This window comes from Phaethon aethereus, assembly GCF_964289735.1.
Source record: "Phaethon aethereus genome assembly, chromosome: 2".
NCBI classification, from domain to species: Eukaryota; Metazoa; Chordata; class Aves; order Phaethontiformes; family Phaethontidae; genus Phaethon; species Phaethon aethereus.
The window spans coordinates 115,637,026-115,663,490 of NC_138582.1; the positions used below are offsets into that span (position 1 = coordinate 115,637,026).

At 39.4% G+C, this 26,465-nt stretch overlaps 1 protein-coding gene across 2 annotated transcripts in view; it reads left to right on the forward strand.

The window, feature by feature from the left end:
- Positions 1-2,465: 2,465 nt before the first annotated feature.
- Positions 2,466-26,465, forward strand: part of VPS41 (VPS41 subunit of HOPS complex) — a gene marked incomplete at its 3' end in the record, with an annotated part of 112,459 nt that continues 88,459 nt past the window's right edge. The window contains exons 1-4 of one of the 2 annotated variants that reach the window (XM_082014943.1): positions 2,466-2,951; positions 6,985-7,023; positions 22,798-22,905; positions 25,878-25,955. In XM_082014943.1, coding sequence (XP_081871069.1) covers positions 2,910-2,951; positions 6,985-7,023; positions 22,798-22,905; positions 25,878-25,955 — 267 coding nt within the window. In that variant the 5' untranslated portion in view covers positions 2,466-2,909. Of the gene's footprint in view, positions 2,952-6,347; positions 6,369-6,984; positions 7,024-22,797; positions 22,906-25,877; positions 25,956-26,465 lie in introns of those variants that run through there. The other variant, XM_082014944.1, reaches the window with a different exon arrangement.

The window sequence follows — 26,465 nt, forward strand, 5'->3', positions numbered from 1 at the left end:
ATTTAATCGCATATCATTTACTTTAATAGCTCTTTTTCCTCTTCAGTTCTTTTTTATTTCTAGACTGAAGAAGCCAAGCTTTTTTTTCCCAGTCTTCTCAAATAGAACAGACCTTAAATTTCTGTGTTCCTTTTAGTGGTCCTTTGCCCCTTTCCACTTTGAATTAATCTTTTTTTTTGCAGCAAAGGTGACTTGACATGTACTGCAATTTCCAGGTGAGGTCTGAACAATATTTTGTACAATGGCAGACAAACATTTCATTTTCTGTAGATATCTCTTGGCTTATATGGCCAGGACATTTCCACACTCCACCATGGTACCCTGATAGTCCGTAGACATCTGGTAAGAGCAAAAAAGGAGGTTTTCTTATGTCATTTGCAAATGAAATGTATTCATGATAGTTACATTTATATGTTCTTGTACTGACACTGTTAACTTTGATAGCTCTCTCTCACCCCAGTGTCAACCTCTCAGCATGATTTTGAAGGACAGTTCTATCTCCTCTCAGTTGAAATTCTGGATAGTAGTTTCTAAAGGTATGGCAACAATAGACATGATTTACATGTCCAAGCTAATACTATCTGCAATTAACTTTCATTAAAAAAATGATGGGATCAGGCCCAGCCAGCATGGGTTCATGAAAGGCAGGTCCTGCTTGACCAACCTGATCTCCTTCTATGACCAGGTGACCCGCCTAGTGGATGAGGGAAAGGCTGTGGAAGTTGTCTACCTGGACTTTAGTAAAGCCTTTGACAGCATCTCCCACAGCATTATTCGGGAGAAACTGGCGGCTCATGGCTTAGACAGGTTTACTCTTCACTGGGTAAAGAACTGGCTGGATGGCCGAGCCCAGAGAGTTAAATCCAGCTGGCGGCTGGTCACAAGCGGTGTTCCCCAGGGCTCGGTTCTGGGGCTGGTCTTATTCAATATCTTTACTGATGATCTGGATGAGGGGATCGAGTGCTCCCTCAGTAAGTTTGCAGATGACACTGAGTTGGGTGGCAGTGTTGATCTGCTGGAGGGTAGGAGGGCTCTGCAGAGGGATCTGGACAGGCTGGATCGATGGGCCGAGGTCAACTGTATGAGGTTTAATAAGGCCAAGTGCCAGGTTCTGCACTTCAGACACAACAACTCCCTGCACCCTGCAACGCTATAGGCTTGGGAAGGAGTGGCTGGAGAGCTGCCCAGCGGAAAGGGGCCTGCGGGTGCTGGTTAACAGCCGGCTGAACATGAGCCGGCAGTGTGCCCAGGTGGCCAAGAAGGCCAACAGCATCCTGGTCTGTGTCAGAAATACTGTGGCCAGCAGGAGTAGGGAAGTGATCGTACCCCTGTACTCGGCACTGGTGAGGCCACACCTTGAATCCTGTGTTCAGTTTTGGGCCCCTCACTACAAGAAGGATGCTGAGGTGCTGGAGTGTGTCCAAAGAAGGGCAACGAAGCTGGTGAGGGGTCTGGAGCACAAGTCTTATGAGGAGCGGCTGAGGGAACTGGGGTAGTTTAGTCTGGAGAAGAGGAGGCTGAGGGGAGACCTTATCGCTCTCTACAACTACCTGAAAGGGGGTTGTGGCGACGTGGGTGTTGGTCTCTTCTCCCAACTAACTAGTGATAGGACGAGAGGAAATGGCCTCACGTTGCGCCAGGGGAGGTTTAGATTGGATATTCGGAAAAATTTCTTCACCGAGAGGGTGGTCAAGCATTGGAACAGGCTGGCCAGGGAGGTGGTGGAGTCACCATCTCTGGAAGTGTTCAAAAAACATGTGGATGTGGCGCTTCAGGACATGATTTAGGGGACACGGTGGCGTTGGATTAATGGTTGGACTTGATGATCTTAAAGGTCCTTTCTAACCTTAGTGATTCTGTGATTCTGTGATTGTACGGCCTTATGGTCACCTGGCTCTAGTATAGTATTCTAAGAGTTCTCTTTTATTGATGAAGTTGACTTGTACATTTTTAACTTCTTGGCTTTGATGCCAAGGGTAGGGACTGGGTACATTAACTGTAGCTCCACCTTAGATCTGGAATCTGTCCACTGGCAAAACCTGAGTCTTAAAAAATACTGCCTATTGCTTTTTAGCTTTGGCTGTATTTTTAACGTATAAAGAAAGTAATATGTGTTCAAGCAAGGTGTTCAGGTCTTGTTTTAAAAAAGAAATGCAGCAGCTCCTAAAATTGTAGAAAGACATTTAGGCTTTCTAAAATGCTTCTGCTGACACTAAACCATGCTTGGGCAATTTCAATATTGACAAATTAAGTACACGTGCAGAGGTGACAAAGGCTGCTGCACGTCTTGCCAGAGGATCTAATGGAAGCTTGACCAAGTGTGGCTCAGATGGTTGCCAGTAAATGGGCCTTGTCTTGCAGAACTGGCAGTCCAGCCTGCATAATGGTGGCAGGCACAGACACACTGCAACTAGCGCTTGGCTTCAACTACACCGTCCCACTGGGGGCTGCCCCCGAGCCCCTGCTAACCAGAGGCCATCTTGTTATTCACCACAGCAGCTGCCTTCAGTCTCCTCATAGCTGGGTGTGCCAAGCTCTCCCTGAGGGACTCAGGGGAATTCAGCATAAAAAAGGCATCTTGCTCACAGCTAAGGAGGGCAGAAGGAAAACCTGACTGGGACACGTTGTCCCTACCGGACCCAGCCCTGCCTGGGCCCTTGGTGTAGGTTGTGAGGCAGCATCACCATACCTGAGGCTGGGTAAAGCCACCCCCCACTCACCATCCAAAATAACCACCACCACCACCAAAAAACCCAAACCCAAAACCAACCAACAAACAAACAAGCCCCCAAACAAAAACAAAAACAAGGGAAGAAAAAAAAAAGGGGGGGGGGGGGGAGGAAAACGCACCTTCCTCCGAAACTACATTTCCCAGGGTGCCTCCACATTGCCGGCTTCCTGTCCCTCACATGACGGCTCCCGGCCGCGCCATGGCGGAAGCCGAGGAGAAGGTAGAGGCCGGAGGGCGCTGCCCAGCCGGCGGGGCCGGGCGGCAGGCGCAGAGGGGCGAAGGGGCAGCGTGTGCGTAGGGGTGCACCCTCCTGCCGGGGGTGCGAGGGCCGGCGGCGGGACGGGAGCGGCGGGTGGAGCCTTCGCTGCGGCGGGGCGAGGCCTCCGTTCCCCCGTTGTGCTGCGCGGAGGGGGCTGCCTGTCGGGTTTTTTGTTTAACACCCCAGCCCCCCGATAGATGTCCAGGGGAGGCGGCGCAAGTCGTGAGGGCTCCGCTCTTTAGGTAACACCCGAACCTGGGGGCTGGGCGGGCGGGAGGGCAGCTGCATTTATTTCTAAAGACTGAAATGTAGCTGGCACCGCTGTAGAGGCACGATTGAAGAGCTAAATGGTCGCTCTAAAATGGTTGAGAAGCTGTCGTTTGCCACGTGGCACAGGAGCCATGGGCAAATTCATCTCAACAGGAGAGTTTTCTCCTGGGACAACACTTGAGGAGTCTGATATTTGTGACCCGTGGTTCTCTAAAGTGGGTTTCCTTCTAAAGGTGCCTCTGCCTAGACAGTTCCTTCCCAAGGAAAATATCATATAAAAGCAAACAGTGAAGTTCTCAGTCCTTTCAGATACTTTCTCAGTGTTTCTTTGCTGAGCCAGGACTTTTATTTTTGACATACAGCTAAGCTGTGTGATGTTTGCTTGTCTGTCTTGAATGCCTAAAGGTGGGAGGGTCTTAAAATTGCTTATTGGCCTTAATTGGGAATTGGCATCAGGTTTCCCCCTTCCCTGCTGTCAGGGATTTTGCTGGGAGAGGCCGGCTTCTTTTCGGGAGACTTCATGGCCTGCTTTGGTGAGTTTTTAGCTGTGGCAGCGTTTGAAAGGGATAAAACCAACTCTGACAAATCTTCTTACCTTCTTTAATGATATAAGAGATTAAAACAGCCAGTGTTTTGTTCTATTTGGGCCATGATAGGAAAGTTTCCTTATTCGTTTCTGTTTATTTCTTCCGGGGAATGTGTACACTTCTACTGAAAGGGATGGGTATGTTGTGCATGTAGGTGGCACAGTTTCTGTGAAACCCAAGCTTCATGGTTTTTCCCTTCCTGCAGCTTTAAGTCTTGGGTCTAAAAATGTAGTTGATATAATCTGATTATATAAGGGCAGGGAAGGAAGACCCCTATATCTGTCGTATTTGAGAACCAGGTTAAGAACTTAGTGAGAAGTTATGTTGGATCTGCTAAGTGAGGGACTATAATGGTGAAAGATTACTTCACATTTCTGTGGCTTCCTCATCCATGTTCCCATTCTCCATTCTTAGGCTACTTGAGCAACAGCATTTGCCACCTGGCTGAAGTGTGCTGCTGGTTTTCCCTTAGAGTCTGAGCCCTACCAATGACAGCTATTCCTGTATGATTTGGGATTCTGGTCAGATATAAAATTCTACAAATCCCTGTTGCAGGATTTCCTTTTCACAGCTACAAGGTTACTAAAAAGTAGAAGTGGGGGATAATCCTCTCTCTGCGTTTGGGGAGGGGGAAAGAGGGACCTAAGAAAACCCCAGGGCAGTCATAACTGCAGTTTGCTCTTCCAGTTTGCCTATTGGAGTGGGAGAACTCGGGCAAAAAGCTTTTCATAGTAAGTTGTTAGCAAAGTGAATTGCTAGGTAATTCAGTTCTAAGCACCTTCGGATAAGTTCTTCTCATGGAGCAAACAACAGTTTCTGCATTTCTTTACTAAGCCAAGACTCCCTCTGAATTTTTGCATGTTATGTTCTGCAGTAAAACATAAAGGCCATGAAGCATTTGCCTGAAGCTGTATGCTGGTTATGAAATTTAGTAGCTACAGTAGCAGTGGCTTGTGAATACAGTAGGCATACGAAGGTGCATGTCCCAGATCAAAACAAATTGATATTTTCTTGGTCCACACAGGTTGATTATTTGAATCAAGTTCAAGTGCGCCCTGATTTTGTAGGTCAATATTTTCCAAGGATGCCCTTGAACATAACAACTTGCAACTCAGTGTAATCTTTATTGTTTAAGTGACTTGGATGTAAAGATCAACTGGTGTAACAGCAAGTGGGCTGTTACTCCACTCTGCATATGTGTGAGTCTGTCTGTGTGGTGTTAGATAGTGAGCTCATCCTGAAAATTCTTATCACTGGCTTTCCCTACATTTATGTTCTCCTGAATAGCCAAAACAATTAGGGGCGGGGTGGGGTGGGGGTGAGGGGACTGTGGTGTAGCTGCGCTAGAAAGTCTCATGTGTACCAGCAAAAATGTCACTTGCTGTAATTGCGTATTTTGTTTGGGAGAACAGATTAACTTTTTTTTTTCCCCCAAACAAATTCTCCTGTTGATACAAACTATGTGAATTGTATCAAAATATCAAAATGGTAGGGCTAATAGTTTTCATTTATAAAATGTTGAGTAGGCAATTCTTGGTTTTCAGGAGAGAGGCAGTTTTTCTGTTAGGAATCTGGTGATATTTTACATTGTACTTTGTGTATTCTTCTAGCTTGTCCAGTAGGCTGACAGTGTTACATCATGATATTTTAGTTCTGTCATAATTTGGTTATTGCTAAGTAGGATTTAGATTATATGTAACAAAATTCTTATTTCCTGAAAGGTATCTGCATCCTGTGAGTAGAGATAGTGAGACTGATGGACAAACAGTTGTACTTGCAAAGCCAAACCTAAGCTTGAAAGGATTTTACTCCCTCTTCATCTTCACTTGACTACCATGTTCTTTCTACTTGCAACTTCCCAACTCCTGTCATAAATAAAGACTGCACAGATAATACTTCTATGGGATGCACATTTTAGAGGTGGATCTGTCTGTAGTAAGTAAAATGGAGGAAACAGATGGCAATAATCGTGGTAACACCTTGCAATGGGTTTCAAGTCGCAAATAGAAATGCTGCTTTTTTCCTCCATCTGTATCTCTAATCTGTTGTGATGGTCAGTGTGGTCACTAAAGGTGAACCTCCACTAATGCAAAGGAGGCATTTGCCTTCTGCTTAGAGCTCACAATTGGTGCATTTTATAAATGGGGAAAATAAATAAATATGACAGACTAAAGATGACAATGGTTGTCAGTGCATTAAATTGTCTTCCTTCTCCATTTCTTTTTAAACTGTTGGTAACTGTGTGTCTTTTTTTTTTTTTTTCCTCCCCCATTCTCTGGTGAAATTCTGTGACTATTTATCTTACTGTCCAAGTACTGCTTCATAAGATTTGAAATGCTGCCTTCTCTCTTGCTCAGTCTTTGCTTATATCATATTTTGTTGTTAAAATGCTTACATTCACTGTCAGCGTATTAGTTGTAACCTTTTATTGCTACTGATAACGATAAATACGTTAAGTAAATCTTCATTTTGCTGACCTCTTTGAGGAGGCGTTGCATCAGCAGATTTTCTCAGTGGACAGGTGAGAGATTAGCAGGAGTTGACTTACAATATTTTTTTTGTAGGACAGTAAGAATCATTGTCTTGCCAGAGAGAGACATTTTAAAGGTACACTTGCTTCAAAGGCAAGAGAAAAGCCACATGGCTTGCATTGATGTGGGATGGGAAGAAGAAAGTCATTAAATGCTGGATTCCTATGGAAAATGGTTTGAAATTATTTAATTTTAAAGTAAGTCTATTAATAGCTGAATAATTGAATACCAAAGCTAGTTTGTACATAACTGGGGAATCTGATTCTGCCTCATAAGTCAAGACATGGGCAGGTGCTTTGCAGAACTTGCTACCACTTTTGGAAGGAGGGAAGCTTTCACAGGGTCAGATTCTCAGATGGTCCAGTCACTCTCTCTTTTAGGGTATCCGACAACAGTATCGCAGTCAGCTGGTGCCACTGAGTGTCAGTGTGGCTCTAGATTGCAAGTGCAGTGCAAACTGGGTAGGAATGGGAAGGATGGAAACTCTGAACTTTGAGTTGCTTCTACTTTGTTTTCTGTCTCTGAAAAAAGGCTTAAAAAGGGAATTGCTGCTCAGATATAGATGTAATTAGCTAATTTTCCCTTTGTTCTTTGTGTCATTTTCAGGAAACCAGGTCTAATGAGGAATCAACAGATGAATCTGAGGTAAGTCTGCTTAAAATGCTTCACACTTGAATCTGTGTCAGTGCTAGTTCTTTGGCCGTATGGAGGGAAAAATACTACCTCATTGATTATTTTTAGAAGTTTTGCTGGAACTATGTAGAAAGAAATGGTAATCTGTGCTTAAATTATTAAAAGGGAGCTGTGATTTGCTATTAGAAGCTTCTTTATATTAAAAAAACCCACCAACCACAATCATCCCATTATAGTAAAATGAATTATGGTGAGAGACAAATTCAAGTGCATGTACTCTGTTTTGATCAAATGAAAATTTAGTTGTCAGTATAACTATATATGCAGTAATACTACATTCAGGTAATTACTGCGTTATTTTAATAGCTTCACAGTCTAGATTTAATCATGTTCTGTGGAATCTCTGTTCTTGAGATGACAGTTTGTCAAAAATTCTCTCATGTTCTGGAGAGGTCTGCCTACCCTGCTTGTAGGTGCTAAAAAAAGTGGGCTGAGCGTGAGGAGAGGAAGGGAGCTGCAGAAGGTTCAAGAATTTGTCCCTGAACAGTAATGTACTAACTCCAAACCTGCCATTATTGAAGGAACCATTAGAGAACTGGAAAGAGATACTTGACTTTAGTGTGGTCTAGGATGGCTACAGGAAGGAAGAAATAAAGGTGGTTGTGAGCAGCTTCAGCTGTGGCCACCAGCAAGGACAGATGACACAGAGCAGGGTATTACCTTGATAGAGTGTTTTCACCCATTATGTATCTAAGTGAAAGCGGCTCCTAGACTTTCAAAACTTTAATGGACTTGCTGTCAGCAAAATTTTCTGTTCTTTACCTAGGGACTTCATATTTGGGATCTGCGTTTAAGCACTAAGCAGGCAGAAATCTTAGTTTCCAAGACAGTGAGTACTGCAGAGACTGCAGTGGTGGATTTTGAAAAAAATGCTTTTGCAGAGGATGGTGGCTTTGTTTCTTGTGGGATATTTTTTTTCCCTCTGCCTTTCATAAGCGGGTGTCTGCAGTGGTACCGTAGGGTATTCCTGGTGAGAAGCAGAGATTTCTTTGGCCCCTTAATGTTGCCATGTGGAGCAGCTGACTGGACCAGATATTTTTTGCCCCGTGTGAAATGGTTTCATTCTGGATGTTCCTTTGTGATGTGAAGTGCGCAAAGACAATGACTGGGCCAGGACTCAGTATTTAGTAGAATAGTAATGCTCTCAAGGGTTAACATTGACAGTGTAGTGAACACAAATACTTACTTGCTGAGATGTTTTTTCTCTTCAAAGCCTATTGTAAGTGAGAACTTGTTTTAGTGGCCTTTTTAATGGCCTTTCAACATTTCAGACCATAGTAAATAAGTATTACAGCAGAATTAATCATAAATTGGTTGCCATGTTGTTGAGGTTTTATTTGTTTTTACTTTAAGTAAAAATAGGCATCATGCAACTTTCACAAAATTGAAAGTCATAAAATTCAAACAAGACCTTTGTTAAAGTTGATGTCTATTTTTAATGTTAATTTCACGTATAGAGAAGTGAAAAGGAAATTTTCGGATTGAGAATGTAGATGTTGGATCTAATGAACAATGCAATCATCATTCTAATGCCGATGAAAACACTTTTCATGAGTTGTCTTTGAATAGTAAGTCTAGTCTGTATTGTCTTTACACTATGCAGGTAGCTGATGAGGTGGAACTTTGAAACCATTGTTTCAAAACCTTCAAAACCTTTGAAAGTACTTGAAGGAAGTAATGAACAGTTTCCACAGTCTTAGTGTTTTCATCACTTGTTAGGCTATTTCTAATGATCATTCAGATAGAAACCAAAAATAGTGGTAGAATGAAAAGGTCTAAATGTTGTCAGTGCTTGCTTGTATTAATTGAAGTATGGTTAGAGATAGGATTGAACTGATGACTTCGCTCTTAGCTCTTGTGATCATAAAATTGGATTATTTCTTTTGGGTGGCTCATAGTTTGAATAGTCAGGGATGGATTTTGTGGTGGCAGTACTAGAATGTGACACACTAATCCTTGCAGCCTGTGTCCAGTTTTACCCATTAAAAAATAAAATATTTATGGTGTGGACTTTGTAGACATCTTGTCATCATAGTAATAAATGTTTTTGCATATACAACTGGTCTTGCATTTAATTTAATTTAAATTCTTCCTATTAAATTAAAAATTATTACTATTGATTTCGGAGGGCACATGACACATATCCAAGTTATACTATACCAGTCTTTTATATTACGGAGGAAAGTAATTTGTAAATACCTGGTTTTGAGTAAATGATGTCCCTATCTGAACTGGATGTGTAAAGAACATACAACTTTTTCTTTTCCTATATTTTTTACACTGCTGTGCCATTATCGTATTAAAGAAACAAACATGCAGTGATTCTCTTTTATGCAGCAACTCTTTCAGTATCAGTCAGTTAGTAGCTCCTTAGTAAATAAGATGCTAATTCTAAGTTGCCACCTGCTTGGTTTGTTTTGAATCACAGGCTCTTTAACCAGGTGCCAGGATGCTTATTCACACGGACTTGGTGGTAGAGCTTTATAATAGGCCTCAAATGTGGGAGTCTGCAAAAATTGACTGTCTTGAATGTACATCAGCTAAAAGCCCTTCATTTTAAGTTTGGTTCCAATTCTTGCTTCCCAGGTAATTGAGTTCCTAAGGCTGCTTAAGTGTTTAATACTTTTCATCTGTTTAAATCAGAATATGTAAAATTCAAAGGTGTTAATTAGCAGAGATGGTGCCTATGTTCAGATGTTAAGCAGACCTTTCAGTGTGAAGATAGTGGTAGCTACTTGTGTGAGCACTTGTAGAAATCTAATAGATCTTTCCTGGTCACTACAGTACAACTTACACTTTTATTTCATATCCTTAGATATGATATGAGGTATCATAAACTTTTTCTTTTCCTGTAGACAGACTGCTATATATTATACCATGGTATAATGTGGAAGCAGTAGATCTAACACAGTCTTTCAGTTCTCAAGAGAAAAACCTACTTGGTTTGCTAAGTAATTCTACTGCAGTCTTGAAGCACAATTATTTTCTTTTTGTATCTTCTGGTTTTGTTTTTTTTAATTGTGCTTGTGAAGTATATTTGCTTTGCTTCTCCCAACCCTGTCTCATCATCAAATATGCTACGTTTGGGGCTGAGCCTGAGCAGGTTGGTTTGGCTGAAAAGTCCTAGTACAATGTGGTTTCATTGGCTTATTTAACTTTATTTTACAGCACCTGGAGCTACATGTTTGGACTTTCACATTTGATGAGATCTTAAAAACAGACAACAAAGTAATCTGACTTTTGGCTGTTTGTAAACTGTGGAGGACAAAGTCTGCATAAATTTTGTACAGCTTGAATCTGAATTTCTGTTTTCATATTAATTTTCTTCCTCGCAATGTGTCTGTTCCTGTAAAATCATACTTTTCTCGGTTCAGCTGTTTTCTGTTAGGCAGACAGTTACATTTTGCCAGCTAATTAGGAAAAGATAACACTAATAAGTAAACAGTTAAGCTTTCTTCAGTAGCAGTGCAATGTGGTGGTGAGAGGCACAGCGAGTACAGTAGCGCACACAACAGCGTGTATTGTGAAATGCACCCATGAATCACTTGTGTTCTGTGAAGAGAGGAGTTATTTTTGTATCTCTTAATTCAAAAGAAACCTTATTAAAGAGGCAACTTGAGTCTTCCTGAACCTCCATACTGCTCTGCACTGTATTGCTACAGTGTGTTTATTTACAGTGTGTTTATTTACAGTGTGTTGTAGTTGCACAGTATGGCAGTCACCATTCATTACATGACACTATGAAATCTTGTGAGGTCAGGTGAATGTTATTTTTGTTTTCACTGTATATGTAGTGCACAAAACATTCCCATTGAGACTTAATTTGTACTGATAAAATCATATATTGCACTGTGGAAAATTGCTGGTCTGCATAAATTAGTAACAGTTATTTATGTAGCAGAAAAATGTTTGGAAGCAAGCCTCAGGGTCCCAGGACCTACAGCTTCTGACTCAAGCTCAGACTTCATGTACAGGTTAATAATGCTGTGCCTCTTTCCTGCCTGCCCCCCACCAATCATAAAATGAGTGCTATGTCCCATGAAATGATCCTGGGTTTATATAAGGAGTTTCACTGATTTTTTTTGTAGGTGCTGCGCTACAGGGTAAATTTTTTGTTTTGTATTGTTGGACTCTTAAAGGAAACCACACAAAAAAAAAAAGCAGGTGGGTGCAGATGTTAATTTTCTGCAAAAAGTTACTAAAATATTTTTTTTAAAAAGTTGCATTAATGTGTGCATTGCTGTTGGGTATTTTTTTTACTAGGTACTTGTTTGTGCAAGTCATCAGTGTTGCATATGTTTTGATTCTAGCACTTCCATTTTTGTATCTCCTGGTCTTAATGGGGTTTTTTGGCCTGTTTTCTGATCTTTGATCACTAGTACTCTTTGAAAGAGATATGTTTGTTCATTTAGTTTATTCTTTTTGTTATTTAAACAGTATTAATAAATTCAATGAGAGTTTGTAGAGACTGAAGTATTGTAGAAATTCTTAGTTAATCCAATGCTCAAGCAATTTATGGCTGTTTAGAAATATCCCTCACTGATACACTTTTACCTCTGAAATTGGTAGTGGTTTTGTTCTTTAAGGTTTTGAAAACTGGTCAGAGCAGGAACACAGTTAGGAAACATGTAAGCCTTAAAAAGAGGTAACTGAAAGGCCTTGATGTTTTCTTTTCCTTTTCAGTGTACTCCAGACCTTAGTCTTGTAGGTTGGGTCTGGATTAGGTCGAAGCAATTAAATCATTTCAAATAAATAAAGCATCTGGTAAAGAAGACTCCTTGTCAGACTGTGTTTCCATCAAAATGTTTTCTTAACATGGAGTGTGGAGCATTAGGCTGGAAGAAGTGAGCTCTTCTGTGGCTAGTAGCTTTCGAAGGGGCAACACCATTGCAACAAAAAATGGATGGCTGAAAAGTAGATTTGGCTACTATACCTCAGTCCAACTTGCCTTTTTTTGGTCTCCTGTCTGACCTTTGGCAAAGTACTTCTTTTCATTATGCCTCTTTTACTTATTATTGAATAGCTCTACACTAGGTTGCCATTTTTCTCTTCCAGTTGTTTTAAAAATATAAAATGGGAGAAAAGCATATTCTTTTTCACATACCAGAGCAATCTGAAGAGAGATTGCTTCCCCCTGCCTGGCTTTAAATGAAATTGGCCTTCTAAATGGGGAGAATGGAAGGAAAAGATATATAAATTCCAAATAGAAAGTTCTCCTCCTTATTAATGAGAAAATGTATCATGCAAATAATTTATTAATTTGAGTCAGTAGGGTGAGCATAGTAAATTATTTATTGAAGTTTAAATGGAATCTTTTCATACATTAATTTGAAAAACAAGTTTGCAGTGACTGGTAACTAACATTATAATATACATCGTTAGAGGATTGACTTGCAGGAAAAATGGATTATTGCTATATTCTTATAATATCTTCTGGGTTTGAGTGAAAATTAGATACTTCATTTAATGAGCTATTAATATTAACCAGAAGTGCCTGTTCTATCTCTGTGTTGTGGAATACATAAAAAGTAAAAATGCGTCTGTGCATGTTACATAAATTAAATGCAATTGCAAAGCTAGCGAGTTAACAGACTATGCAGTCTCCAAAATACTAACTGCACTAATCTGGGTGGAATAACACTCTGAGCTGGAAAAAAGGAAAATAGCATGGAAGTTCAGCTATTTACCATTTAGCTCTTCCACTGTGGTGAGTAGGTGAACTTTAAAAACTACTGTTCCCAAAACTGCACTGTAGGGTTTTCATATGCAGTACATCACAAGGTGGCAAGCGGGCTGCTTGAGCAGTGTTAGCGAGGGAAACAAATGTTTACCCAAGTTCCTTACTCAGCAAAAGGAAAATACAAGTAGAAATGTGTAGTTTCATTGAGATCTGAAGTGTGTGTGGATTTTTCACTGTTGGAATTGAATTTGGACACCGAAGATAAAGCGGTCTATGCTGTGCTGCTTTTGTATGGTGCACTTGATGTGAGTGGACTGATCCTGTGCTTTTGAACACTGAAGTGGATTTGAAAGTTTTCAGGTGTTCTTTGCCATGCACAAAACTACCAGCAAAATCAAACAAATTGATGGGAGTTGAAGTGAAACCAAATTGTACTATACAGACTTTTTACTACTTTTTTTTTTAACATGCCATTTATGATGATGGCTCATGCACAGTGTGTTACCTGTGTGTTACTCCTGTTTTGTGACTTGGCTGGTGCTGAGCTCCTTCAAACCTGTAGGAGTGAATCTTCAATTGGTGTTTTGCGCATATAGTGTGATGTTCTGTATACCACAACAGTTTTGCTAAGAAATAAAATGATCTCTGCTTTGCTGTTCATCTGTGTGTCATTTCATATTGTGAATGCAGCCCATTTTGACACATATCCACAGGTAGCTGTATCACCTTAATTCCTTGCTCCCGGTGTATATCTGCATTTTTCCAAAGAGGTCAAGGGATTAAATAAATCCCTGCAGAAAATGCATGGAGAGAACAGAAAACTGCCAAGTGAAATTTTACCATCCTAATCCATATTTGCCAATTTTACAGCCAGATACTGGGAAAGTATTGCCTTCTGAGGAACCGTAAAGGAACTGGGTGGGAGGTATTCACTTCACTTCCTTTACTGAGCTAACTTTACTGTATTTTCACCATAGAATTGGAGGGAAATATTCTAGCAGCATTAAGTCACAATGTGTTGTCATGGTTTACAAATTTCAGTCTTCATGCCTTTTGTTGTCTTGAGTAGCAATAGTTGCAGAATAGAACCTAGTTCTTGTGTAGGTTGGAAACTTGAATAGGTTTTTAGTATTTATTCCAAATAATTGTAACATACATTCCAAACTATATTAATTCTCACAAAACCTGTGTTTACATAGTGTTCAAGATACAGCGGCCTGTGCTCTTTCGCACTGTCTTGCAAGTGTTCTACAAAACTTGAGTAAATAGTCAGGTTTTTTACAAAGATAATGGTATGTCTTCCATTATGCCCGCCTCAGTAATTTGCATCTTTGTTGAAGTTACTACTCAGGTTGTCACTTGAGATCAGTAGTTTTATAATATGGTGCTGTCTTTATAGAAAATTGGCAGTTTGTTATGTGTGTTTTTCTCTTTTTTTTTTTCCCCCCCAAATATTTAAGCGGGCTAATAAACAAGACCATGGATGTTTCTAGCTTTTATTCACTATTGCTTTACCTGCTTTTGAACCAGTGCCTTCAAGCTGAAAGGCTCCTTGCTATTCTCATTCTTAAACCAACTGATTATCTTTTGTGCTTTGTTAAAATTTTCTTGTGGGAACAAACTTTTAAATACAAAAGTAACGGAAGAAAGGAGGTTCACATTCTCCTGGTAAGTTTTTAGCCTCCAAGGGGTCTGGTAAAGTGCTCAATATTTAAATTCAGCAAGGTAAATAAAGCAACAACTTCCAATGAAATTGTGTTCCAATTTGTGCACTATCTAGCAACCAGGGCTTTTGAAGATTAAAAGCCTTACTCTGAGTTATTCTTGGCATCCCTTTAGTGTTGGAGGTCTGATCACATTGAGAGAAATTGAGTCAGGATCCTTATCCTGAAAATAGCACAGGTAGTCCCTTTATCATTGAGACAGGAAGAGAAGTCCAGAAATCCTATCTTAGGGATGGAGGAACAATAATGATGAAGCTGCACTTTGCAATAGTCAGGTATTCTCCTACTATAATTCTCCTCCTTTGCTCTGTATTGCTTGGTTCTGCAGCACAAATGGCTATATCTGCCAAAACAGCGAAAGGATGAAGTGCTTTCTTCTGTCTTGCTTTTGGGTTTATTTTTCTTTTCTTGTAAAAGAAGGTGGGGTAAGATCTAGAAATGGGCAGCAGAGAAGGTGTGGTGTTTGCATCATTTTGAACACAGGAATCTTTTTACAAAGTAAATATGGCCAGATCTACTTGAAGATCTTAAATATGTGACTTTGAGGTGTTAGATTTTTAAGGACTGAATGGGCTTTTAAATTGCACTCAGGTGTTTCTTGATTACACAGAGTAACAATCCACTAATGTTTTTGCAACAATGAAAACATAAATTTTGGCAAATCTTTGTGTCATGAATTTCCAGCTGGTTTTACTTTGTTTTTTTTTAATTTGATTATTTATTGATTCTTTAAATTATTTTTCAAAACCAGTGTTTAGATTCCAGTTGTCTTGAGAAGAAACCCAAGTTGGGCTAGGTTTTTTCTGACTCCTGTGTCAGAATGGTGGGCAATAGGTTGTTCTGTGGGTGGTCTCCTTCAGAAATGCCAGGATCAGAGGCAAACACTGAAGAAGTCGGAAGTTACAATGGAGGAAAATTGACTTCTAAAACTTCCCAAAGGCAAACCTCCTTCCTCCCACCATTTCTGACCAGAACTAGTCATCATCTTCTAATGAGGTGGGCTTTCCAAATGGTGCTGAGGAGGAGTAAGACTCTGCTGGCATACGTGCTCAACGCAGCATGCGTTAATAGCATGTCAGGTTACTCAAAGCTGCTGTGAGGAAACAAAGGCTGCTTTTGGGATAGAGGAGAGTGGACAAATGTTGAAAAATATTCTTGGATCCCTTCGTGTATCAAATAGATGTTATACCGATTCCAATGTAATATATGGGGTTCAAAGCTTTTACCTCTCCTCTTTAAAGTGCAAGTGACAATCTGATGCCAGCAGGCATAAGGTGAGAGTAGTATTTATGAAGACTGAGTGTTTTGTGACTATTAAAAGTGCCAAAATTGGGATGGGAGTCCGGGCTGGGAGGGTTTGCTGAAGTGTTTGAGGGGAGTTAGGGTATCAGCAAAGGTCTATCAGAGGGTTGCCAGGAGACAAAGCAGAGCAGATTTGGAAGGGGGAGGTTAGGGACAGGCTGGGTTACGCTTCCCCTTACTTATGAGGGTTCAGGACTCTGCAGTCTTAAAAGTGGAGATTAATAGCACCCTTAACTTGTTGGCTTTGGATAGTTGGATTATAGGTGGGATTGACTGGTGTTTTGAAGAGAAGCCACCTCCTTCAACCTCTCTCTGTAAAGCCAGAAGTCCAGGGAAATGCAGCAGTATTTTAGGTTAGCTGTAGTAAGCATGATAGAATTAAGAGAGAAAAAGCTTCAGATAATGACATTTTCCCACTGAAGTGTACAACACAGAAGCACATGTGTGGGTGGCTAGTAGCCAGTCGGCTGCTCTATGCTCCCCACCTACCCACTGTCATCCTCTGCCCGCAGCAAAGTGAGACAGTGGCTGCGTGGTCCATTGGTTGTTCCTTAGCAAAAGCTGCACGTCTAGGCTGAGCCAGTCGTGGGACCCTTCTGCCATGTGCGTTGCTGCTGTTGTTGTTTGTCTCCCATGGCTTGGCACCCTTTCACCCCTGGATTATCGCTGTTGAAACGGCGATGATTTCTAGCAGAGTGCATGAGAGGGAGTTGCTCATGCTGGACCTTTAGGAGAGAAGTTGGAGGTAGAAATGAAGTGGATCGACGTTTCCTTCCCTTTCTTCATCTGCTGGTGTACACTGTTTCCCATGTAACGTGGTGGCAGGGAGAGTCACTTCTTTGCTTTTCCGTGGGCATCCCAAAACCCAGAGTAGCCCAGTCAGCAGACCCAGCCCTGCAGAGCGGCAGTGGAGAGTGGCTGTGCCTGCGTCATGCCTTGCCCTCCAGACCAGGCTGAAGAAACTGCTCATTGTCCTAGCTGAGCAAGGGTGCCTAACCCGAAGCATTATTTCCAGGGTGGAGAAACTATACTTTGTCAGGCCTAATCACTGTTTGTCAGGCCTAATTACTGCCTTTAGGTACAAAAAATATGGGAAGTCTCAGTGTTTTAGCATACAGCTATTAGAAAAAGTACATCTGTGTTAAATACAGTAAAACAGGAATTGAGAAATAATGCACACAGATACTCCTGGGGTGGTACTGGGAATATGGAGACTTGTATCTGGTCATCTGGATTACTGGATTATCTGGGCCACATTTAGCCTAAAGATGGTCTGAGTAGAGAGAACTGGAGATGACTGATTAATCGAACAGTGAACCTGCTTGTCTGAGAGACTTGGTGTTAGGTAAGTGTTTTCTCTGAAGAATTTGGGGAGTGGGAGTTAGCAAACCTAAATTCAGGTTCATTTGTAAATCAGTGCTTCATTTATCTCTTGACTCTGAATGACGGGAGATAGTCAGATCCTAACAAAGGTCTGGGATTTTAACTAGAGAGAATAAAGACTGAAAAATAATCATATAATTTCTTTACAGGCTCAAGGAGGCATTATGACCTGTGTTATAAAATTCCTGGGTGTGGTAATGAGGTGAAGATTAAATCAAAAGTTTCAACTGTGTCTCTGTATTGTTGGGTGGTGCTTGCTTCCTCATGGAAATCTTGTGATGGTCATCATAACGTTTGTAAGGTGTTTGTTGGGCCCCCTTGTCCAAACTGGGATTTGCTCAGCCTCCCTGGTAACACTGGTGAGAGGAAAGGTTTGATGGCTTGGGGGTCAGGCAGTGGTGTAAATCCCCGCTGATGATGCATCTTTCATATCAGTGTGGTTAGAATTCACCCATTCTGCTTCTCAGCAGGCTACCAGGTGCTTGGATAAGTACTCAATGCTCCCATGTCAATTAGGGAATTTGTAAATAAAAGATCCTACCCACCCTACTGCCCTGCAGACGCTCAAAAATAAACTTGAAGCAACCAATCTGACCCCCTGATTAAAATATAATTTCCATAAAAAATTAACAGCTGGAGATTGTTATGCTTTAGATCAAGTCAAGACATTTGTGGAACAGCCTTGATTTGACCAAAAAGGTAAGAGATGACCTTGGTAACTGAGTTCTGCTGGGTATTTTGCTGGACTTTGTGCTTCTGTACGTATAGAAGAGAAGTAAGTAATTCTCCAAGGAGACTGCATTCTGGGGCTTGAAGTCTTTTCTTGTTTTTCATTTGTTGTTGAATTTCTGTAGTAAGTGAAACTGCCCTCAGCAAAGCACTAAAGATGTGTTTATTAATTTTTGTGTAACTGAGGATGTTCTGCAAACCTTTATTTTAACCTGAAAATAAATAGAGTTGATTTCTTTGGTTCGACTTGAGATTTTCACATAGTTTGTAAACTGATAATTCTGGAATTCTGACTAGTTTATTTTTTTTCTTCTGCATGATAATGATGATTGTTTAAATAAATAAAAATGCTGGTTTCTTAATAGGTTCGTGGGTTTCCAAAGATCTGACCTGTATCAAGTGTCAAGAAAAGTAACTCTCACAAATTGCTAAGTAGCCTCTTCTCACTTTTTAGCAGTAATGTTGGGTTTGCTGTTTGGAAACAGAGTGGGGTTTTCTTTTTGTGTTTTGTTGTTTTTTTTTTAATGAGATCTTACAATGTGTTCTAAACTATCTATTCAGATACACAGAGGAAGAGCACTTTTAGTGGCCTTTAAGCTAGGAGGAAATGATCTAATTTCACATTTTTCTTATAATCTCTGAAAATGACATGAACTTGAAAGAAAGCATGAAAAAAATTAAAATGAGCTGTGTTTTTTTTGTTTGTTTTGTCTTTTTTTTCAAGACATGGCCTTTTAGGAAGACCTGTGACACCAGAGCCTTGCTGTAGTAGAGTGTGAGTGTAGCTCCTTTGAAATTGCTTGGATGATGGACCTCAAGTATTTTCTGTTTAAATGCTTTGCAGGGTCAAAACTTGCAGGTGTAAACAAGGCTGGAATGGCCATCTATAGTGATTGGAATTCTAGCTGGAACTGGTTGGAAAATGAGCAAAGAGGAAGGGCACTTGCCTTATAATGTATGCACCGTTTATTTCCATAAAGGCTTTGAAAAACTTAGGGGGCAAATCGTGCGGGAAGGATGACACTTTGCTGTCAGGGCCCGTAACATAATTAGAGTATCCGCAATCAGTAGAGCATGTAGTTCATGTGACAGACTGTCCTGTGGGCAGATCCTCTGCTGCAGGAGCAAATGTGGGCTAACGGAATAATTCTGGGAACTGCCCACAGGTTCCTTTTGGAAATTTTCTTCGTGAGGACTGATTTCAGATTTTTTTTTTTTCTACTCACGATTTTGCCGCAGTTGTTCCTGTAGGCAAAGCTAGAAAGGATGGGGCAGAATATCTGAAGAACATTGTGAACCTGCATTCAGAAAGGCGGATGAGCATCCCTCGCAGTGGCACTGGCCTTTTGGGAGCTTATTGCACATTTGAAGCTCGCCTTGGCTTTTTAAATCTGCTCCAGAAGGGTTGTTAGTGAGTTTCACACCTACTAGGTGTTAGGTGTGGGAAAGGGAGTTTGTTTTCAATTCAGGAGTTCACCAGTGACAAATGGAAAAGTTCTTAGTAGGAAGGGATTTGTATTGGTCTCACTGGTTAAAGTATTTAATTCACTTGGAAATGTGCTTTCAGTGGGAAATGTTTATGGATACTTGTTCTTTACAGGTTCTTTACAGTTGTATTTTTAGCAATTTGACTGCTAGCTTTAGCAGTAAAAGGCAAGTAGAAAATTAAATGGAATATCAGTTTCAAATTAACATTCCTGTGATTGAAAATCAACCATTATTTATTTTGCAACACCATGAAGGTAGCTTTCTCCTGTCAGCTCTGTGGGTCTCCTTCCCTTTTGGAATTTAAGGTTGCCATGTGTGGAGCACTTTACACATTTTGTGCAGTATACATTTCTTTTTTTCTTAATACATTTGTGAAGAATTTCAAAATTGAGTGTTGTTGGGCTTGTTTTGTTTTGGGTTTTTTTAGGCAGAAAATATGGAAGAAGTGTTAAGTGGTGGTACAAGAAGCAGTGCTATAAAATTTATTTTCAAATGTTTAGAATCCTTTAGGATGGTTTAAAGGACTTCTCTTTAATTAAAAGTGCTATACACTTAGGAAAAATCCATGTTAGTTGAGAAATTGATTCCCCCTGTAAAAAAAAAAAAGCTAGCTGTGAGTTTTCTTGTCTGGGGTAAATGTCACTCTGTTTATATCTTAGCTTTACTGCAAGTCAGGACTTGTACTATTCCTCTAGGTTGTCATAGAAACACAGCTAACTGTCATCTCAACTCAGGCTGCTGATGGTTTTATTTGTAGGTTTTCAGGATTATTAAAATTTAACAAAAATTATTGATTTGCTTTTTATTAACACTGGCTTGTGTTTACTTTAGAAGTTCAGATGGCATAAAAGCTTTTCCTGATAGAAAAATACCTTTAAAATGATTAAGCTCTAGTACTGTGAATAAGAGATCATCATATGCATTTAATATGTGAGGTAGAGTCTTAAGCAGTAGAGAAATCTTGCATTTTTGCGAATCACCTTTTCCATTTTGTTTACAGCAAGGTTCCCCGACCCCATTTCAATTCACCTTTTAACTTCACTTTTACTTAACGTAAAAGATATCTGTCAAGAAAGCATGAAAAGGGTACATCATCGTGCCTAATATTGGAATTTTATTTTCATTTTATTTACTTTTGTAAGTACAACATTTTGTTTTAATTTTATTTACTTTTTTGAAGCTTGGCAGAATGCTTCAGTGCACTGACTTTTGAAAGTATATATTTTTTGTATGTGTGCAGGAAAAATTACTTAGTTTTCACTCATAAATAAGACAGGAAAAACTTATTTACAGTAACTTTATTTAATGGTCCATGGATGAATGCTTTTATGCAAACTACTCGAGACTAGAATTAACTTTTCACGTTGGTTGCACATTTGATGTCAAGACTCCAGCAGCATGGATCTTACAAAATCTAGATGACTGGATTTCAATTCTTACTTTTATGAATTTATTCAATGATTGCCCATGCATTTCAAGTGTTATCTTTGTAAGCAATGTATAAAATGTGGTAATGTATTAATTGCTGTAAAATGGACGCATATGTCCTTGCACCCTTCCTCCATCACATGTATGCTTTTTTCTTTGACTTTATCTCCTCCCTCTACCCTGTAGTCATTTATTAAGGATCTGTAGGTGCAAGGAATTTGGCTGATTTATATACAGGCCTGTAATTTGACATAGTCATTCTGTTTAGTAACAACTTTGTTCATTGTTAGATTTACTGAATAAAATTGTTTCTTGGTGGACATTCTGACATCTCGCTTCAGACTGCTACGTCATGGACTGCTGACATCCCTATATTAATCTCATTTATATTCTGTCATAAAACTCTCAAATACCATTTTGAAAGGGCCTCTCTTTGCAGTGTATTTATGTAAGCATGGGGCTAAATATTGAGTGTTTCCATAGGTCTGTATGGCTTTTATGTGTTTTGTATGAGGGTGTGTACGTATTATTGTATGTGATGGTAGCAAGCATGGTAAATGGCCATAATATTTAACTTGGTAAAGACTGGCTTAGTACTTCAAAGGCAATTTAAAATATGTTTTATTAACAAATTAGCATGTCTCTCTTCCAGGTATATTTTTCACATCATTAGCTACCAGAAAACGTTGCACAAATACAGTCCTTCTGCCATAGGCTGACACTGTGCATTTTTATGTTCTGTTCCAGGGATTGGAAAGCAGTGGCTGGTGGGAAGTAAAGGGCTCCTGTACTAGAACACCACACTGGTACATGCTGGTTGCTTAGGAATGAAAGACATGATTTATGTGGGAAACACTCAACGTTGATATGTTAGTTAGAACTAATAGTGAGTGTGGGAGACTATTATTGTGGGTGTACTGTTTTCCAGTGAGGACTGAGGGATATATATGAGTTTGTTTATGTCTGTGCATGTATAGTATTAACTGAGGCTTACTGAAGCTTATGGAAGCTCTCTCTGGCGTTGTATTTCAGTTGACCATCTGTTACAGATAGGTGCCTGCGACCAGAGAGCTATTTTGCACCTTGGATTTTCTTTCCTAAGAGATAAACGTGTTGGGTGTTTTTTGATCAATGGATTTGCCGCTTGTGTGTTTTAGCTCTATCTCCTTTCTCTTCACTGTGTGCCACTTGATGCATCATCTTTCTTTGCATTTAAGTAGCGATTGGGTGATAATACCTAACATGCTTGAAAAGAAAAACAAAGGAAAGCTTCGCTGTTTACCAGAAAAAGTTCCTAACATGCAGATGATATAGGTGATCCATAGGAATATGCTGTATCCAGATCCTTTTCCCAGACAGTTTTGCAACAACGTATTTATATTTTTTTAAACATAAACACATAGGTGCATTTTATTACAATTAACTTATTCCTAGTGGATTCTTTTTATTTTTGTTCACAGCATTTTGCCTCTATTCTTCCTACAGAAGTGCAGCATCTTATAAAGGTCTTGAACTTTCTTGAAACCTGCATGCTTCAGCTTAGAGTTAACTGTGGCTACAGTGGCACACTTTATTTTATCATCATCTGTTTTTCCATATCCATCCCTTTTATATTTTTCTTCTGAATTGGGAATGATTGTGTAACAAAGTACACATGTACATGTTTTCCTGCTTTATAGATATCAACTAAGTGCCTCTTACAGCTGAATTGATATGCTGCTAATACAGTCTATGTTTGCACCCAGAACTCTGGAGTAAAAAGAGAAATTAATAACAAAAAAGCACAACTCAAGCCCCCTCCAGTGATAAAAATGTGGAAGTTTGGCTTCTGATTCCAATGGCTGTTGTTAAGAGATAGCAGTGATCCATCTTTGCCTGTTGCTGTGTGATTGTTTTGGGGGATCTTCTAATTTGTTTTTATTTAAAATAAACTTCTAAACATTTGTTTGTTTTTTCTCTTGCTCCTTTTTCCTTACACTTGTAAAAATTTAGGAAGATGAGAGTGAAGAAGAACCTAAGCTGAAGTATGAAAGGCTTTCTAATGGAGTGACTGAAATTCTTCAGAAGGATGCAGCCAGCTGCATGACAGTGCATGAAAAGGTATATTGTGACTTTGTGGCAGAGAGAGAACTTCTGCTTCATTTTATATATTTATCTGTGCTTATAATGCATCAGTATATTTCTGTGTAAATGTGCTGCCAAATCTAGAAGTGCAGTGTAAGCCAACACTAATGTAAACGAAGTTCATGGTAAACCTGTGTTGGACAGTCCGTACTTTCTCAGTGAGAAAATGAGGTGAGAATTCAAGGTGCAGTGATTTGTTAAATGGCACGTTTACATAAGCTACTTGGAAAATGCTCACTCGATTTTAGTTATGGACAGTATTATGATCAAGAATTGGGATACAGTCTCAACTTTCTTTTATTCAGAAAGGAAATTGGCATATACTGTGGTTATTTGTACAGCCTGAATCATCGAAGACAGACTTGATCATGCTAGGGGCCAGCTTAGAATATATTCAGATGTGGAATATATTCAGCTGTTTTTCTCTTAGTACAGTGTAGAAGCAAGTATTTACAATATTTCTTTTTCATTTGCTTGTTTTATTTGAGGGGGTATCATACTAACGCTTCCCTGTTCCCCTTCCCTGATCCAATATGTTAAATATGTTTAAGGAGAGGGAATGCATGTGCTCTAATACTGGTAAGGTTTGAGACATACAAGAGAATGAAAGTAAGAAAGTGATGGACAACGCAAAGTAAAGAAATTTTACAAAGAATCATTCCTTTGTTCTTACAAGGAAGAAACTTCATATGTTTCTTAATTGATTTAAACAATTGCCTTTTTATTTTCTGAGTTTTCTCCTTTATAAATGCCGCAGAACATTTTAAAATACTGAGGAATGCTGAAGAGCATCTGAAAGTACGAATTAATGATTTGTCAAGTAACTATTAGTATGTAAAACACAATAGCTGTTTTCTGAATGTATGATTTTTCACAGACAGTAATACCTTCTGAACAGTTATTGTTGAGGGATCTATGTCTATTATTTGGCTATATTTTTAGATTGACTTGTGTTGTGTTTCTTTTACTCAAAGGACTGTTGCCATGGCTCAAGAGGCTCTTAAGATGAGGCTTGTATTTTAACTGTGTGAATGAAAACAATAAGTCTTCTTAAAATGTTTTTGACAACTTAGAATTACACAGATATTTGGAAAATTGGCAAGCATTTCCTCCTGGTCTGTGGCCTGTTTGTGTTACTTTTTTTTCCTGAGCCTCAGGTAAATTTTGAAAGCTGAAAGGATAAACGAGATTTTTCTATAAGGATGTGCACAAATAGAGCTTTTAACTATAGTGTCACAAAAAGTGACAATACAGGAAAGCTGTTTAAGTATCCCAGCACTTACAGTTTTCCAGCAAACTAGATACACTATTTATGAGAAGGATCAATATTGTTAGAAGCCAGGTACTGGAGTCTTTTAGGAATAGGTCTCTTAGAACAGAGAGATTAAAAATGAAGCTGGGTTATAGGTTTTGCAAGGGTGTTTTCTGTTTTGTTCTGTTTTTTGTGGTGGGTTTTTGTTCCCTCCCTGCCACAAGAGCAGGAAAAGCCCTTCTAAAGAGTCATCATTACCAAAATTATACAGTACTATGTAAAATATGCCTCTGATTAACTTTGCTGGGAGTCCTGAAAATCTGGGTTCTTGTATCAGCCTAATTTCCCACCAGAATTATTTTTTTCTTTCCTGCTAAAGCATCATATTTTCACCAGGCTTGCTGTCTGCACTGGATGACTAATCGTCATGGCACCTGGTGCATTCAAGCAGGCCTGTGCAGTGGAATAGTCATACCTAGTTATGTCTGCACACCTGATGTTTTATTAACCAGTATTGATTTTTTTACCCAGGGGACTTTTTTCTTCCTGAAAAAAGGCAACCTTGCAGGAGTGAAAGGCATTGCAGGGGATGAATTTCTAATGAACTCCTTCTTTCCCTTTTTTGACTCCTTTTAATGTAGCTTCATATTTTAAGTGCCTGAACTGAAATTTCATTTTAAGCAATTCCATTTTGATAAATCCTTTTAAACCTTGACTTTCTGTAAGGTTATTTTTTAAAGATTGTGCTGCCTGACTGACACGCTTAGCAGTGCCTGTAAATTTGAGCATTTCATTATAGGTTGCAATGAAGCATGCTCACATGCAGTGAAATACAGAGAATTGAGGAGCCTAGGCTATTTGAGTAATGCTGAAAGGAGGGGGAATAAAAGAAACCTCTGTCATAAATCAAGTAGTACCGAAGTTCTTCCTTTTCTGTTTAGGTGTAGTTCACATGGTTCAATTAACAGCAGATCTCTCAGAATCAATTCCCTTCTTGTTTGTATCAAAATAAGTTTGTGATAGCATGTATTTGTGTGGAGATTTCTTTATTTTGCTACTATTTTTTAGAATGAAACTCCTGAGATTTCCAAGGAACAGTGTATTTGTCTTGAGAGTGTTCAATGTAGGAATGTTACTACATGAGGGGAAGCAAAGCCAATGGTTATCTGTGTGCTTAAATGCACTGTCAGAGACCTTCCATAATTCAGCAGTATTTTACCAGTGGCTTACCAGTGGCCTTCTGCTGTGTTTGAACATTTTGTTTTTATGTTAAAGACAAAGAATTAAAAAATAAAGCCCAAACTAAAACATTATGATTGGAACAAAGCTGCAGAAAGGATCCAGAAATTATTTCAGGTCTGTGTTAGTCCTTGCTTTCACGCTGCATTTTTAATTTGCTGCCACAGTCCATCAGGCAGTGTGTACGGACTGCAGACACACCATTAGTTGTCAGTGAATGAGGGTCCTCATGACTCATTCTGACAGCTAACTTGCACTATCACAGTAATACGGGCTTGAAGCCCTGTTTTATTCTTTAGGTGCAGTTAAAATAAGCTTTGTCTATAGAATGCTTTTTTTTTTTAACCTGGGTGCTGCTAATCATTAATCTGCTAAACATCCAAGAGTTCATTTAGCATTGCTGTAGTTACAGTTTTGGTGTCTTTGTGTTTACGTAATCAGTCTCTTTCTTTTACAGTTTTTGGCACTGGGAACGCATTATGGCAAAGTTTATTTACTTGATGTCCAGGGGAACATCACACAGAAGTTTGATGTTGTAAGTATGGCATTATTCAGAACACATCGACTGGGATGTGAAAATGCTGCGATGTACTAAGTAATAAATAAATTAATGCTCTTGCTACACCTGTAATTTTACTAATGCATTTCATGAACTCCCTCCCCATAAGAAGCAGTGTATGGTCGTTCCAAAAAGAAGTTGCACTGGATGGTTTTGTGATGAGCACATCTCAGTTTACATGTAATAAACTTTCTTTGTGAAGACAGAAGAGGAAATATGTATTTCTGATTGTGAATGGCTATTATTAATTATGTACCCCAGAGGCTCGTGACTACCATAAGGCATGATCCTACTCATTAGGTGACTATTGTCAGTTGTTAGTGTGTGCACAATCATCTTATTTAGTTGCCACAAGTAATTGAAAATTGATTGATTGCCTTACTGGTTCATTTTATCTACTGCAAATATATAACGCTAATATTTTATGTGAATGTTTTGAAGCTTGGACTCTTAAGGGATTGTATTGATTGAAGAAGCAGCAGACAT